The sequence below is a fragment of the Suillus plorans genome (assembly GCF_016647745.1).
Source record: "Suillus plorans strain S12 chromosome Unknown HD556scaffold_22, whole genome shotgun sequence".
Taxonomy (NCBI): Eukaryota; Fungi; Basidiomycota; class Agaricomycetes; order Boletales; family Suillaceae; genus Suillus; species Suillus plorans.
The window spans coordinates 336,445-350,549 of NW_024537406.1; the positions used below are offsets into that span (position 1 = coordinate 336,445).

Consider the following 14,105-nt stretch of genomic DNA (forward strand, 5'->3'; position numbering starts at 1 on the left):
CCGTTCAAAACTGAGCTAGCTGGGTGTTCAGCTTCGAGCAAGTGCGCACGTGGTTAGAGAAGCAAGGACAGCAACACCAGCACTTGCCGGACGAGTTTCTTGCCACCGATCTCAATTATTGGTTCAAAGAGAGAAATATCGATTATCTGTGGGCCGTCGGTACCGACTATCCTTGAGGGAGCTTGCAGCCGATCATCGTATTGGTTCGAAGGCGCAGAGAAGATCCCAAGTCGACGGTGTTTCGTTTCTATCGTGTCAGGGAGTTGGATGCGGATCGTGAAGTGAAGAAACAGGTGCTGGAAGAGAGTGGGCTCAATGATGAAGATTTACCTTGGGTCCAATTCTTTCTTCACCTCAATACACACCAATGGAACAGCGCTCATCATCTACAAGGACAATGATGACGTCTGGTTCAAACTAGGTCCCAGTAACCACTTGGGCGCCTAAAGAGTCTATGGAAAATCCTTCATCTTCGAACGGCTGATCCGGGTCACCGAGCTCATCAGCCAGAGGGTTAGGCCTCAGCTGTGGTTGTGGCTTGACCATAAAACGATCGTCCGCAAAGATATGATTGGCGAGCTTGTCAATGGGGCCGTACCAAGAGGTTTCATAACGAGGATGAAGGTGCAGCCGCTGTAAGCGCTCGTTCCATGCAGGAATTTGTGGCATGGCTACTGAGCGAATTTGGCGTTCATTTTCCTTAAATCAACAGGTAAGCCAACTTACATTAGCAGTCCCCCAACAACGTCCTTTGGTCGAAGAGCATTGCCTAGAATCAGAAAACATGCGAAAATTCAACACCCACTAATACCCACAGGTGGAGAACCGGATTTGAGTCTTCGATGTGTTCGAAGAACAATGCTGGAAAAAAAATTGGAAGGCCGCCCACTGGACAATTGGCCATCCTTCCCCTTGACCCCCAAAGTTAAGATCGGTTGCCCATACTCACAATTACGTTGTTTGCACGTGACCTTCTTGGTTGTGGAGGCTGCAAGTATGCCACCACAACAGCTTAACTTAAAAGCCCCGATTCATCTTGAATTTCCTCTCGTCTGACCAACTGTAGTACGTTCATGCCGTCTCTTTTTTATATGAGCATCAAAGGTTAACGTCTCTCCCACTAGTCACTATGGTGTTCAAAATAGCCGGTTGGATAATCAGCTTCGAGCAAGCACGCACTTGGTTCGATGGGCAGGAATACAAACACGACCATTTTGGCGACGATTTCGTCGGTATCGCGCTCAATCGATGGTTCGAAGAGAGGGACATCGATTATCTGTGGGCTGTTGTCACCGACTACCCTCGAGGGAGCCGGCACGCAGTCATCGTCTTAGTTCGAAGGCGCAGGGAAGATCCCAAGTCGACTGTGTCCCACTACTATCGTGTCAGAGAGTTGGATGCAGACCGTGAAGTGAAGAAGCAGGTGATGGAGGAGACTGGACTGAGTGATGAAGATCTACCTTGGGTCACTGTTGTGGATCCGTTCTTCATGAATTAATATCGATGTACCGAGTCTCGACGTGAATGAAATTGTAGCAAAAGGATTGTTTGTATGTTTTTATATATGCGAAGTGAAGGAGATCTCTGAACAATGTTGGCCACTTCGGGGCAAAGTACAGTGGGACACAGCAGGCCCATCGGCATATCTAAGCGGAGTACGGTATCCGTCACTGTGTGCAACAGTGCCAAAGACTTACTTTGCCATGGACATCGAGAGCCTTTTTCTGCCATGTGGCAACACAGTGAGCCTGCTGCTATGATATACATTGATCTCAGCCGGTCCTTGCGATGCGTTAGCCTCCTGACAGGCACGAAAGAAAATGGGCAGAGTTGATGCGGAGCATGAACATGGGGCATTCCAATAATATTCGCGGAATGTTGTTGGGCGGCGTGGGCGGGATTGGATCAAGCGGGGTTCAAACTCCGCTGGGAGCTGCCGTCGACTTTCAATTCTCCTAATCCACGTCTTGTTATTAACAGTGTCTCTATCATCTAAAGGAACTTGGAAGTTATTCTAGGTCGCTGTCAAGGGTGTTGAACACGTCCGAGATGTTTGGATGGTACTCGGGAGACCCTTCTCAACTACATTCGTGAATTGCTGGATGACGAGGAGCAGAGTCGAATTATTTGGCTGCATGCTGCGGACCTACGGTGGGCGTCGGAAAGTTTACTGACATGTTCACTGTAGCCGAAAGGATGAGAGGTCTGCGCGAGTGTCCGGCTTTGGCGTTTGTTTCGATGCCCTTGATGAATGCAATACCGAAACTATTGCCGTCCTCGTTTCCCTGCTCGACTACATAAGCTCTCCGTGAACCGTGATCCACACCTCGCTCGGAAGAGCACATTCGTAAAGCCATGCAGACAGAAGAAATGCGCCCACTCGGATGCAAGATACCACTTAACACTTCTGGGGAGGGCGTTACTACTAGTACGTGTCGTTAGACGGCACAGATATTGACAAACAATGACATTTACACTTTCCTATTCCAGAGTCATCTACCAGACATAGAGATCACCCATGCTATGACCGCATTTGCGATTTTCACAGAGGAAACACAAGAGCGAAGTTATTCAGCTCCTGACGCTTTCGAGTATGCATGTCGAAGCTGGCCCCTTCCATCTCTCATGGGCTCCAATGCTCAACCGATATTTAAGGTTTTTCGGAATTGTCATCCCCTCTCCTGGCTCGAAGCGCAATGGTGTTCAAATGATCTGCAGTCTTGTCTAGCAGTTTTATCTGAAGGTCACTTACAAAGGTGGGTTTTTTCTGACATTCCGATACTTCTCGAGACTCATCATCTCACCTGCGCATATAGGAACATTTTTTTTAAGCCCCAGAAGCATCTCGGTCCAGGGTTTGAATTTGTCGATTTCATGACTGTCATGGAGTTGCACGTGTATACGGCGTTCACGCCAAGCAAATCCGTTTTCCTATGATTGCAGTATATCCAACGCTTCCAGGCCATAATTTAGTTGTCATCGAGTCACCCACTTGAAATAGAATTTTGGGACTTCAAGCCATTGTCGCGGCTTGAATGGATACAAATCTGCTCCTGTTAAATTTTACTTACTCTAGGTTCTAGCAATGGTAATGCATTGGGTTGTCCAATAGCTAAAAAGACACAATACCGCTACGGTCTTACTGTACGGAATGATACATCAACGTCATGCTCAACGGCGTTTCCCTTTCCCTCCTAACACACCTTTGGCTACTTTTTCAAAAACTCCTTCTAAATTGTCCGCTGTCTCCCAACCGTCTCCACCTGGAGTCGGTGCCCGCCTCCCATGAATACTGTAACAATAGAATTTCCCATCAAGCACAAGGATGGCCACGAATTCATCATGGGGATCCTTCGCAGCCAAAACCTCGATGTATTCATGCAACTGGGTGCCCGCCGATTGATATGTCCCTCCCTCCTTCTTTACCTCGATACACACCAATGGAACATCTCGGTTATCACCCACATGAACGATAATGAAGTCCGGCTCGAAGTAGGAGTCACGGATAACTGGAGTGCCCATGGAGTCTAAAGATAATCCTTCATCTTCAAACGGCTGATTATCGTCTCCATCATCGGGAAGAGCACTGCGCCTGATTTTTGGCTGCGGCTTGACCATGAAGCAATCTGCCGCGAAAACGTGATTGGCGAGTTTATCGAGTGGCCCGTACCATGATGCTTCATAACGAGGGGGATTGAGATGCAACTCGTGCAAACGCTGCTTCCAAGCAGGAATTTTGGGCATGGTAGCTAAGAATATTTTGTGTTCACGGTCAGAACTCAGAACGAAGGATACATCAACTCACTGGGGGAGAAAGTTATGATATGTTGGATGGCCGTTCAATGAGTAAGAAGAACACGTCTTTTAAGATACTCAGCTAGGAGCTTCCATCAGGCAGTTGTGGTCACGCAATCAGCAGCTATGGTTACAAGAAGCATTAGTGATGGTATGTGGGACGCAAAAACACTAAACAATTGGAAAAATGTACCACAAATGTTGGCCGCCCACTGATCGGCAAACAGGCAGGTAACTAACTTTGAGTTCCGAATGGGGCCTCGGCTTGAGGAACAATGCTAAACGATTTTCAAAACATACGATAATTATTCACCTACTAATACGACAATCGGATTAGAGCCTGATTGGGCTCGAAAGACAATGTCCAGGCTGATAGAAGTTGGTCACTTCCAGCTGATGTGGCAGAACAGGTAGTGCGACAATCGGATCAGAGAACTTAAAGGGCCCACCCTGGAATTGAAGAAATCCTGAAGATTCAAGAACAATGCCCTCGGCGGTAGAAATTTCGAAGAACCTCCCAATCATGTTCGTCCGATAGATCAATGATCAATGATCTGATGATAATAAGTTACACGGTGGCAAGCACGTGACCCTTTATGGTTTGGTTTAATAGGCGCGTTGTGAGTCGCCACCTAACGTCACAGTCTAAACCAAAGTCTCCCAACTTGTCTCATATTTCTTTTCTGACAAGCCGTACGTTCATGCGGTACTTTATCGCCCATGCATGGCTTACGATATTTTCCTCTTCAGGATGGTGTTCAAAATAGCCGGCTGGGTGTTCAGCTTCGAGCAAGCGCGTGCATGGTTAAAGAAGCAAGACCACCCATACCAGCATTCGCCAGACGAGTTCCTTGCTACCGAGCTCAATTTCTGGTTCAGAGAGAGAAAAATAGATTATCTGTGGGCCGTCGGCACCGACTATCCTCGAGGGAGCATGCAGCCAGTCATCGTATTGGCCCGAAGGCGCAGAGAAGATCCCAAGTCGACAGTGTCCCGTTTCTATCGCGTCAGGGAGTTGGATGCGGACCGTGAAGTGAAGAAGCAGGTGTTAGAAGAGAGTGGACTGAATGATGAAGATTTGCCTTGGGTCACTGTTGCGGATCCATTTTTTGAATACTGATCGTTTGGAACCTTGCCAGAGAGACGACAAGGAACACTATGCGAATCAAACAGGAGTAACTGGACGAAACTGTGGATTTCTTGAGAGTTATATGAATGAGTACGTGAAGGTTGGTAGGAGACCCGAGTCTAGCGTAAAGTGACGTGAAAGCAACATTTATATATGGGGAAAGGTCATGTGACGTTGGTGTGGTAAGCATGAGTAAGCGTTCAGCTTACATCGTTGTCGCTTATTCAAAATGGCGGGGCACCCGCTCGGGAAATGCCGGATACGAGGGGGGGCCAGAGGCATAACCTTGGAGGTCAAACATGCATATGCCAGTCTGAGCATCAAACGAGCATAAAGTGTATATTATTGTAAGCTGGATGCTTACTATTCCGTTTATGACGTCACAGATCACGTGTCATGCTCCTTTTATATCACGACGCCAGACATCACATAGACCAGACTCGGGTCTCTTAGCTACCACTACGTGCTCCCCTGTATAACGCTCAAAAGAATCATAGCTTCGTCCTGTCAATCTTGTTTGACTCAGCTTAGTGTTACTCGCCGCCTTCCCGGCGAGTTTCCACTTTTTTTTTGACAGAAACGAAACTCATTGATCCCCTGACTCGTTATCAACCATATTTTAACCGCCGGGCTCACCGCCCACCAACCGACCTGCCAAACTGCCTTCCCTGCGAAGGACACCTACTGTTCCCGTACCCCTCGTTACGCGACAGCGTGCGAGAAACCAACCAGCCCCTGAACAACCTCTACCGAACCCGTCTCTATCTCCCTTAACGTCTATATCCTCGAACAGTACATCTAGACCAATCGGCTCTACAACATATTGTGACTTGTCATCAGACTCAGAACTAGACAACATGCATATATTCCGTCCCAGAACTCACAACATGACAAAATCAGCTAGTGTCGAACAGTCCGCGCCCAACAAACCGCCAAAGCTGTTACCAGGCAAGCTCACTCCTGAAGTAGCTCGTGACTGGGACAATGCGTGCTCTACATACTTCATGCACAAAGGTGTGGACGCCGCAGATCAAGTAAAGATGATCGCTTTTGGAATGCTGGACCCACGACTTCATACGTGGTACTTGGCTCAACGCGCCACACTAGATGGCGGAACGTTCGCTAACTACATGACCGCCCTCAAAGCCGGATGGCTCGACACCCATTGGGATACGAAACTTCGGAAGAAGGTGTTAGGTTCCCGGCAGGGAACCCGCCCGTTCTACGAATGGGCTCTAGAACTTCAAAATCAAAATGCGCTACTGTATGGTAACGCAGCACACCTATCTGACATCCAGTTGCGAAACCAACTTGAGGCAAACATCTGTGACGAGCTCACTACTTCCGTGCTCAGAGCAAAACTCGCAGATAACCTAACTCTTAGAAAGTGGATCGAGGAAGTGAAGCACCTTGACGACAAGCGTCTCGAAGACTTCGCTTCCCACAAGAAGATCGCGGAAGAGTTGTACAAGTCCTCCAGACGCACAACAACCTCATACCAATCCAAAACCCCATCGTCGTCAAAGACATTTAACTCATCCTCACGTCTTGGTCCTCTAACCGAATCAGAACGGAACTTACTTGTAGAACACAAGGGGTGCTTCAAATGCCGCAAGTTTTACGTTTCACACCGCTCCAAAGAGTGCAACGATGGCGCCCCCGAAGCCTCAACCTACAAACCGCTCACGGAAGCTGATGCAAATGCGGCAAAGCCTAAAGCAACACGCGCAAAGACCGTCGCTGCCGTAGCTCCTGTGGGTGCTGTTATGCCCTCGTCGGTGTTTGAGGAAGGTTCTGAATCAGAGGATGACAAGTACGTCGCACCTTTTGAAACTGCCCACCTTATATGGCCCTGTCTCTTGACAGGGCCCTCTTCTGAATCATTTGAACGTATCGACGCTTTGATTGACCATGGGTCACATCTAGTTCTTATTGACGAAAGCGTCGTTGACAAACTGGGACTACGAAAGCGCAAACTGCACACCAGTATTGAAGCTAGCTCAGCCTTTCTTAATTCTGCCTCCGTTTCACCTTTCTCTTTCTCTGAATATGTCCTGTTGTCTCCCTCTTCTATCAACCATGATTGGACTTCACGTACGATGACACACACCAAACTTGTTTTGTGCATGGTCATGGCTACTTTAGAGCTTTGATATCCTCTACTGTACTCTACAAAGTTATTAAGAATTTTCTATAACACATTATGACCGGATTTGAGCAGTTTTTCAGACATAACAAACCCATAACACTACATAATAATTCAATTAATACTTATCCTATTCAAAGATAAGTTCCAAACATACCATAACACGTTACTCAGCATTTTTTCTCACAACATCCTAATTTTCTCACACATTCTTCACATTTCTTTTGTATGTTCTGAAACATATTCAAATCAACATTTCAACGTATCAACAGTTCATGGGTGACTAAGGGCTTAGTCAGATGAAATGGATTAGTAAGATGAGATGGATTAGTCAGGAATTTGAATGGAGAAAGTTGATAGATGAGAATATTTGAGAAGTGAACAAGTTATCATGAGACATCTCTACAATGACTCAGTTTGAGTCATTATGAGTCATTTTCTTGTCTGAGTCACTATGAGTCATCTTCATTATGACTCAGTATGAGTCAGGATGAGTCATATTTCCTTATTTAGATAGTTACACAGCCGCATTTAGAATAGTATATAAGGGGCTCAATTTCCCCTCTGAAGAATGACAATCTCCCTTTTGAAATCAAACTTCCTTTGAAAGGACAGACAATCCCCCTTTAAGAGAGAGGGAGGAGGATTTGAGTATCTTCCTGAATTTCTCACCCTATATTTGTGTGAACATCTGAGTGAATATTAAGTTTATTCCCTCCATTCTTTTGTCATCTTTTCCCACAACATACTGATTTTCTGAGGCCTACCTTGAGCCAATCCTTGAATTACACTAGCTGGTACACGGTTATCAGTCGTCTAGTTGTAGTTTCGTCACATTCTCTTTACAACACAGGATACCTTTTCTGTGGGGAGAATTTACGTATTTTTAACGATTAGGAGGACGACAAATAGGACTAGCACGTTAGTCAACAATATTAAGAGCTTGGCTGCTGTAAGACTACATCCAGAAGGTGTACTCTGTTCTGATTCTGCGTCATACTCATCGTGAGTGCCTGAGCAGCAGAGAAGTTAGTTTCGAAGTCACGTATTTCGGTTGATTCGATTGTGTTAGAGGCTTAGTTTGATCTCCTCTAATTTTTGAGAATAGGGAGTGTTTACGAGATAATACTCTGATTCATTGGGTACCGTTGTGAACCATATCTTCATCTTTGTATTGCATACTTTTGCATTCATCTTCTAATAGCATCGTAGTACTGCATCAAGCCAGTTATCGATTCAGCTACACCACTTACGATCTTCATCATCTTTAGCGGTGTCCTAAGCACTGCATCAAGCCAGTTAACGGTCACTGTCTCAACACACCTAAAGTCAATAGAAGTTTGTTTAGAACGACTCTGCTATTTACGCCTCCTCCCACGAACGACCACGTTATCAACCGTTGGTATTTGTCTGAACCGTTGACCGTGGAGGATAGTGAGAACTGGTGATTTTATTGCCAATCACATCCTAGTAAGACAACGATACGCGCCATTGTTGCGCCTGGACTTGCAGTTCCTCTCCTCCTCGGAGGACCGTTCTTATCACACAATTGTCTTGTTATAGATCACGATTTGCGGACCTGTATCGCGAAGGATTCGAAATACGATCTCTTGTCTCCGCCGAAACATGTTCGAAAGTGCCGGACGCCATTACCTTCACGTCGTGAAATTAAACGACAGCGTAAGAACGTCATCAAGGAACTACAAAAGGTTTTGGAACATCGAGGAAACGAACTCGAACAGCACACCACGTCAAAGAATACAAATATCGCGTCAGTACTTCGACAACGTATCGAGACGCTCGCCTTCATCGAAGCTAACAAGGAGCATCTCGAACGTCTGGATAAAGAAATGCGTAGAAAATACGAAGACAGGTTCCCAGAAGACATCCCACACATTGACCACTTACCAACAGATATCGTACATCGTATACGTCTCAAAGACCCCAACAAGATAATACAATGCAGAAGGTATAACACACCGCGAAAATACCGCGAAGCGTGGGACACGCTCCTCAACCAACACATCGCCGCAGGAAGACTACGGCCCTCATCGAGCCCCTTTGTATCACCTGCATTTTTGATACCCAAGAAAGACCCTACCGCCCTTCCATGATGGGTAAATGATTATAGAGCACTAAATGCTAACACCATCCCAGATAACCATCCACTCCCGCGAATCGATGAAATACTGCGTGACTGCGCAAAAGGTAAAATATTCGGAAAAATAGATATGACTAATTCCTTTTTTCAAACGCGAATTCACCCCGACGACATCAAATACACCGCTATCGATACACCAAAAGGACTACACGAGTGGACGGTTATGCCACAAGGAGGGAGAAATGCGCCTGCAACTCACCAACGCCGGATGTTCATTGCACTGCGACCACTCATCGGTAAAATTTGCCATGCTTACCTAGATGATATCATCATCTGGTCTCAGACGGTAGCCGAACACGCGAAGAACGTGAAACTGGTCCTCGATGCTCTATGGAAAGCGTGCTTGTTCTGCTCACCTAAGAAAACTTCCCTATTCTGCACAGAGATTGACTTCCTGGGACACCACATATCGGCCGCAGGTATCGAAGCGGATGCTTCCAAAGCCAAACGTATCTTGGACTGGCCAATACCACAATGCACAAGCGACGTAAGGTCATTTCTCGGACTGGTCCGCTACCTTGACCAGTTTCTGCCTCATCTCGCGGACTACACGCGTGTCTTAACGCCCTTGACAACGAAACCATGCGAACAGGACTGGCCAGGATGGACTGAACAACATCAGGAAGCATTCGACAACATAAAATGCCTCGTGGTCAGCCGAGAATGTCTGACGACTATCGACCACGATGACATCGGCAACAACAAAATATTTGTGACGTGCGATGCCAGCGACTGGCGAACAGGTGCTATGTTGAGCTTCGGACCAACGGCAGAGACTGCGCGGCCAGTGGCCTTCGACTCAATGCAGCTGAACGGCGCACAACTCAACTACCCAGTGCACGAGAAGGAGCTACTGGCTATCGTACGAGCTCTAAAGAAATGGCGGATTGAGCTGTTAGGTACACCCTTCATTGTTCATACTGACCACCGAACATTGGAGAGCTTCATGACTCAGAAAGAGCTGTCGCGACGACAGGTAGTGATGTGCAAGGCCCGGCTTGAAGCCCTGGGCCGGCCCAAGCCGGGCCCAAATAGGCCGGGCCTAGCCCAGGCCTAAGTCACGGCCTGAGCAGGGCTTAGGCCTGGGCTTGAATTTAGAAAAGCCTAAGCCAGCGGCCCAAGCCGCGGCTTTGGTACATAGAGTATATGACATCTTGTCACGTCAGTGGTCACGCCCCACAAGTATGTGTTTGGCATGTTCTCATTACTGACTCTTACTATGACGCGATTCTAGAACTCGTAAAGGCGCAGCAGGATCTAACAGGTAAGTCTCATCTCAGTATCTTGGTCAGAACTCTTTATTGACGACGTATGTACCTAACAGGTAAGTCTCCTACGTCGCATCAGTACGGCTACTCGAAGTGTAAAGTAAAAGCTAACTCACGTCTCAGTATCTTGGTCAGAACTGAGACGCTCGGGTGGCTGGATGCTGCCTTTTATACGGTAAGTCCTTTTCTAATCTATATTGAAACGAAACATTGATACTTGGAAGATTTCGGCCCCAACGTCACATCTCTCGTCCCTGCGCCTCTTTTCCCTTGCGCTCGGACGATCTATTCACCATGTCGTTCCTCGCCTTCGGTCTCATCGGCAACGTTCGACTCGGAGGGTTTGGACGTCGACAGCGATTCCTCTCAACTTCAACTACATACGCACGTCTGATCTCCTTTCGTCCTGGGATGAGCGACGCTCGACGGAGACTTCAATGGGCGTCATCTCGCGTCACCACATTGCAAGAAGTCGTCGCATATTCATTATTTGGTATCTTCAGTGTCCATGTCCACCTACAGACATCACCATCCTCGACTGGGTCGGACAACCTTCCGAGTTCAACAGCTGTCTTCCGGCCTATATCACTTCTTACGCCACTCCTCCACACACCCTTCCATCCCTGTCCGAACGTTCTCCTCCTTGTCTTCTTCCCTTCACCTGCTCTCGTCCATCGTCCGTATTCGTCTGAGCCACGTCAGCAGTTGCTGACATGTGCTGGGCGTTTGCGCATGGTGTTCGTGGTGTTGGGAACAGCATGGTGGAGCTCGGACATCGGTTTGGGCCGCGGCTTGCATGGGCCTAAGCCCCGGCTTTGGGCCGGCTTGGGCTCACGGCTCAGGCTTGAAATCTGGTGAGCCTAAGCCCCCCCCAGGCCGAGCCTAAGCCGGGGCTTTGAGCCCAAGCCGGGCCGGAACATCACTAACGACAGGCAAGATGGCAAGAATTCTTCGCTCAATATGATTTCGAAATCCTGTACATTCGAGGCGAAGACAACCTTGTGGCGGATGCGCTATCACGTCTACCACCGGACACAGAAAACATTCCCCCCTACGCAGCCCAGACATTGAACATGCCCTCCAATGTGTCGAACCACGTGAAACCGATAACGCTGATCCTATCAGTGGCGCCGGACCCATCACTACTGAACGACATTAAGGCTGGTTACTTGAAGGATCCCTGGAGCATGAAACTGACAGGGCTAACGGGCTCATTACCGGGACTCGAACTGCGAGACGGCCTTCTATACATCAACAACCGTCTCGTGGTACCTCGCGTAACACACCTACGAGAAACTATCTTCAGACTGGCGCACGACGAAATGGGCCATTTCGGAATCGACAAAGCCTACGTGGCTATTAGAGAATCGTTCTACTGGCCGAATATGAGGCGCGACTTGGAAGAAAGTTACATACCAGCTTGCCCAGACTGTGCTAGGAACAAGAGCCGAACCACGAAGCCTACTGGACCGCTTCACCCACTACCAGTACCGGATCAGCGTGGCGACTCTATCGCCATAGACTTCATTGGGCCGTTACCTATGCAAAAGGGTTTTGATGGCATCATGACAATCACAGATAGGTTAGGTGCCGACATACGACTGATACCTTGCAGGATGAACATGAACGCGAAAGAAGTCGCCAACTTGTTTTTTGACCATTGGTATTGCGAGAACGGCCTCCCGCTCGACATTGTGTCCGACCGCGACAAGCTGTTCACAAGCAAGTTCTGGAAGGCGCTACACAGACTAACAGGTGTGAAACTGAAGATGTCGACCGCTTACCACCCTCAGACAGACGGATCGAGCGAAAGAATGAACAAGACCGTGGACCAACTTCTAAGATATTTCGTCGATCGGCATCAAACAGGATGGCTGGAGGCACTGCCTCGGGTACGTTTCAATCTGATGTCAACGATTAATGCATCGACAGGTTATTCCAACTTTCATTTGCACCTGGGACGTACACCTCGTCGACTGCCCCCATTGACGACGGAAGGTGTGAAAAGAACACGGGAGAGTTTCCCAACGGACGTCGCGAACGCTCTGGAGACTATCATGTCGTTGAAGACAGATATCGCGGATGCGCATGACGCCCTACTAGCATCTAAGATCATACAAGCTAACGCAGCTAACAAACACAGAAACAGCGAACCTACCTTCGAGATCGGAGACCTCGTCTACCTTTCGACAGCCCACAGGCGTAGAGAGTACCTCAACGGCGATACCAAGAGAGTCGCGAAGTTCATGCCAAGATTCGACGGACCCTACAACATAGTATCAACAAACCCAGAATCATCAACCTACACACTCGACCTGCCTGACCACACCAACATTTACCCAACCTTCCACGCCTCTGAACTCAAACGACACATCCCGAACGACGCCACACTATATCCCTCAAGAGAACTCCAACGTCCGGGTCCTATCGTAACCGCAACAGGCGCAGAAGAATGGGAGATCGAGAAGATCCTAGACAAGAGGAAACGAGGACGCGGACATCAATACCTTGTGCGCTGGCGTGGATACGACGCAGAAAACGACACATGGATCGCGCGTCAAGATCTTGAAGACACAGACGTACTACAAGAGTACAACGCAAAGACGGACACGAATGCTGCCGAAGAAGACCAACGAAAGAACAAAGATATGGAAAGACGGATAGACGATATGGAAGATTCTTCGGAGAATGAGAGGGTGTAAGCTGGACGCTTACTATTCCGTTTACGACGTCACAGATCACGTGTCATGCTCCTTTTATATCACGACGCCAGACATCACATAGACCAGACTCGGGTCTCTTAGCTACCACTACGTGCTCCCCTGTATAACGCTCAAAAGAATCATAGCTTCGTCCTGTCAATCTTGTTTGACTCAGCTTAGTGTTACTCGCCGCCTTCCCGGCGAGTTTCCAATTATTGCATCAAATACAGATCGTCTTAGCTACTAGATTGCAGGAAGTGATAACAAATAATAATTGAGCTGATTGAGGTCCAAACGCACACCCTGAACATCCCAGCAAGTTGAGCGGTTTCCCAGTCTCTTGCTATCAATTGCCCATCTCGTGATACAGCCTATCCCCGCATGGCACTGTGATGCCTTCTCATCATCTTCAACACTCTTCAAGTCCCGCAGGCGAAGCACCTTGTCGTCAGAGCCCGCAACCATCCGTCGTTTATCGGGAAACACTGTGACTGTCTTTACGATTTCTTCATGGCCTTCAAACTTTCGCAGGGGTGTGATGATTGGAATGAGCTGCCAAATTTTACTGGAGGTTGATAGCATTGGACGCGGTCGAGGTGGACTTTGGAGGGATTGTGGGTGTCTTTCAGATTCTTTCTGCAGAGGTGCGTGTGCTGGGTGACTTCCAAGTTCCTGTACGCTAGATAATTCAGATTTTATCATACCAGAGTGTGAAAATGTCTCCACAGCTGCTGCAGAATGTGTCCCATCGCATCAAATTGATAGTTGGTGTTCTTCGGCGCTCGAATTTGACCATCTATCCTGCATGTTACCTTTGTGTCGAGCAGCTACTCCAGCATACCACCATGTCAGTCCTTAGAACGCATGCATATAGCTTACTGCAATGTTACCCCTTCATCGAGCC

The 14,105-nt window shown here is 47.9% G+C and overlaps 5 protein-coding genes across 5 annotated transcripts; 4 read left to right on the top strand and 1 right to left on the bottom strand.

Annotated features, from left to right (window-relative positions):
* The first annotated feature begins 726 nt into the window (after positions 1 to 726).
* HD556DRAFT_1365284 (uncharacterized protein) lies at positions 727 to 1,901 on the top strand. The gene is made up of 2 exons (XM_041302759.1): positions 727 to 1,065; positions 1,125 to 1,901. The coding sequence occupies exon 2, from the start codon at positions 1,130 to 1,132 to the stop codon at positions 1,496 to 1,498; it is 369 nt and encodes a 122-aa protein (XP_041161283.1). The 5' UTR covers positions 727 to 1,065; positions 1,125 to 1,129; the 3' UTR covers positions 1,499 to 1,901.
* Positions 1,902 to 3,171: 1,270 nt separating this feature from the next.
* HD556DRAFT_1235584 (uncharacterized protein) lies at positions 3,172 to 3,618 on the bottom strand (the record flags this gene model as incomplete). The annotated part of the gene is made up of 1 exon (XM_041297760.1): positions 3,172 to 3,618. The coding sequence occupies one exon, from the start codon at positions 3,616 to 3,618 to the stop codon at positions 3,172 to 3,174; it is 447 nt and encodes a 148-aa protein (XP_041161284.1).
* Positions 3,619 to 4,112: 494 nt separating this feature from the next.
* HD556DRAFT_1365291 (uncharacterized protein) lies at positions 4,113 to 5,049 on the top strand. Its single transcript, XM_041302760.1, has 2 exons — positions 4,113 to 4,488; positions 4,546 to 5,049. Exon 2 carries the CDS (start codon positions 4,547 to 4,549, stop codon positions 4,913 to 4,915), a length of 369 nt encoding a protein of 122 aa, XP_041161285.1. The 5' UTR covers positions 4,113 to 4,488; position 4,546; the 3' UTR covers positions 4,916 to 5,049.
* A 762-nt stretch (positions 5,050 to 5,811) lies between these two features.
* On the top strand, positions 5,812 to 9,281 carry HD556DRAFT_1472931 (uncharacterized protein; the record flags this gene model as incomplete). Its single annotated transcript, XM_041308477.1, has 2 exons — positions 5,812 to 7,018; positions 8,634 to 9,281. The coding sequence occupies 2 exons, from the start codon at positions 5,812 to 5,814 to the stop codon at positions 9,182 to 9,184; spliced, it is 1,758 nt and encodes a 585-aa protein (XP_041161286.1). The 3' UTR covers positions 9,185 to 9,281.
* A 3,125-nt stretch (positions 9,282 to 12,406) lies between these two features.
* Positions 12,407 to 12,742, top strand: HD556DRAFT_1192266 (uncharacterized protein; the record flags this gene model as incomplete). The annotated part of the gene is made up of 1 exon (XM_041296200.1): positions 12,407 to 12,742. A coding segment is annotated over one exon (336 nt), but the record flags the coding sequence as incomplete, so codon positions are not given.
* Positions 12,743 to 14,105: the final 1,363 nt, after the last annotated feature.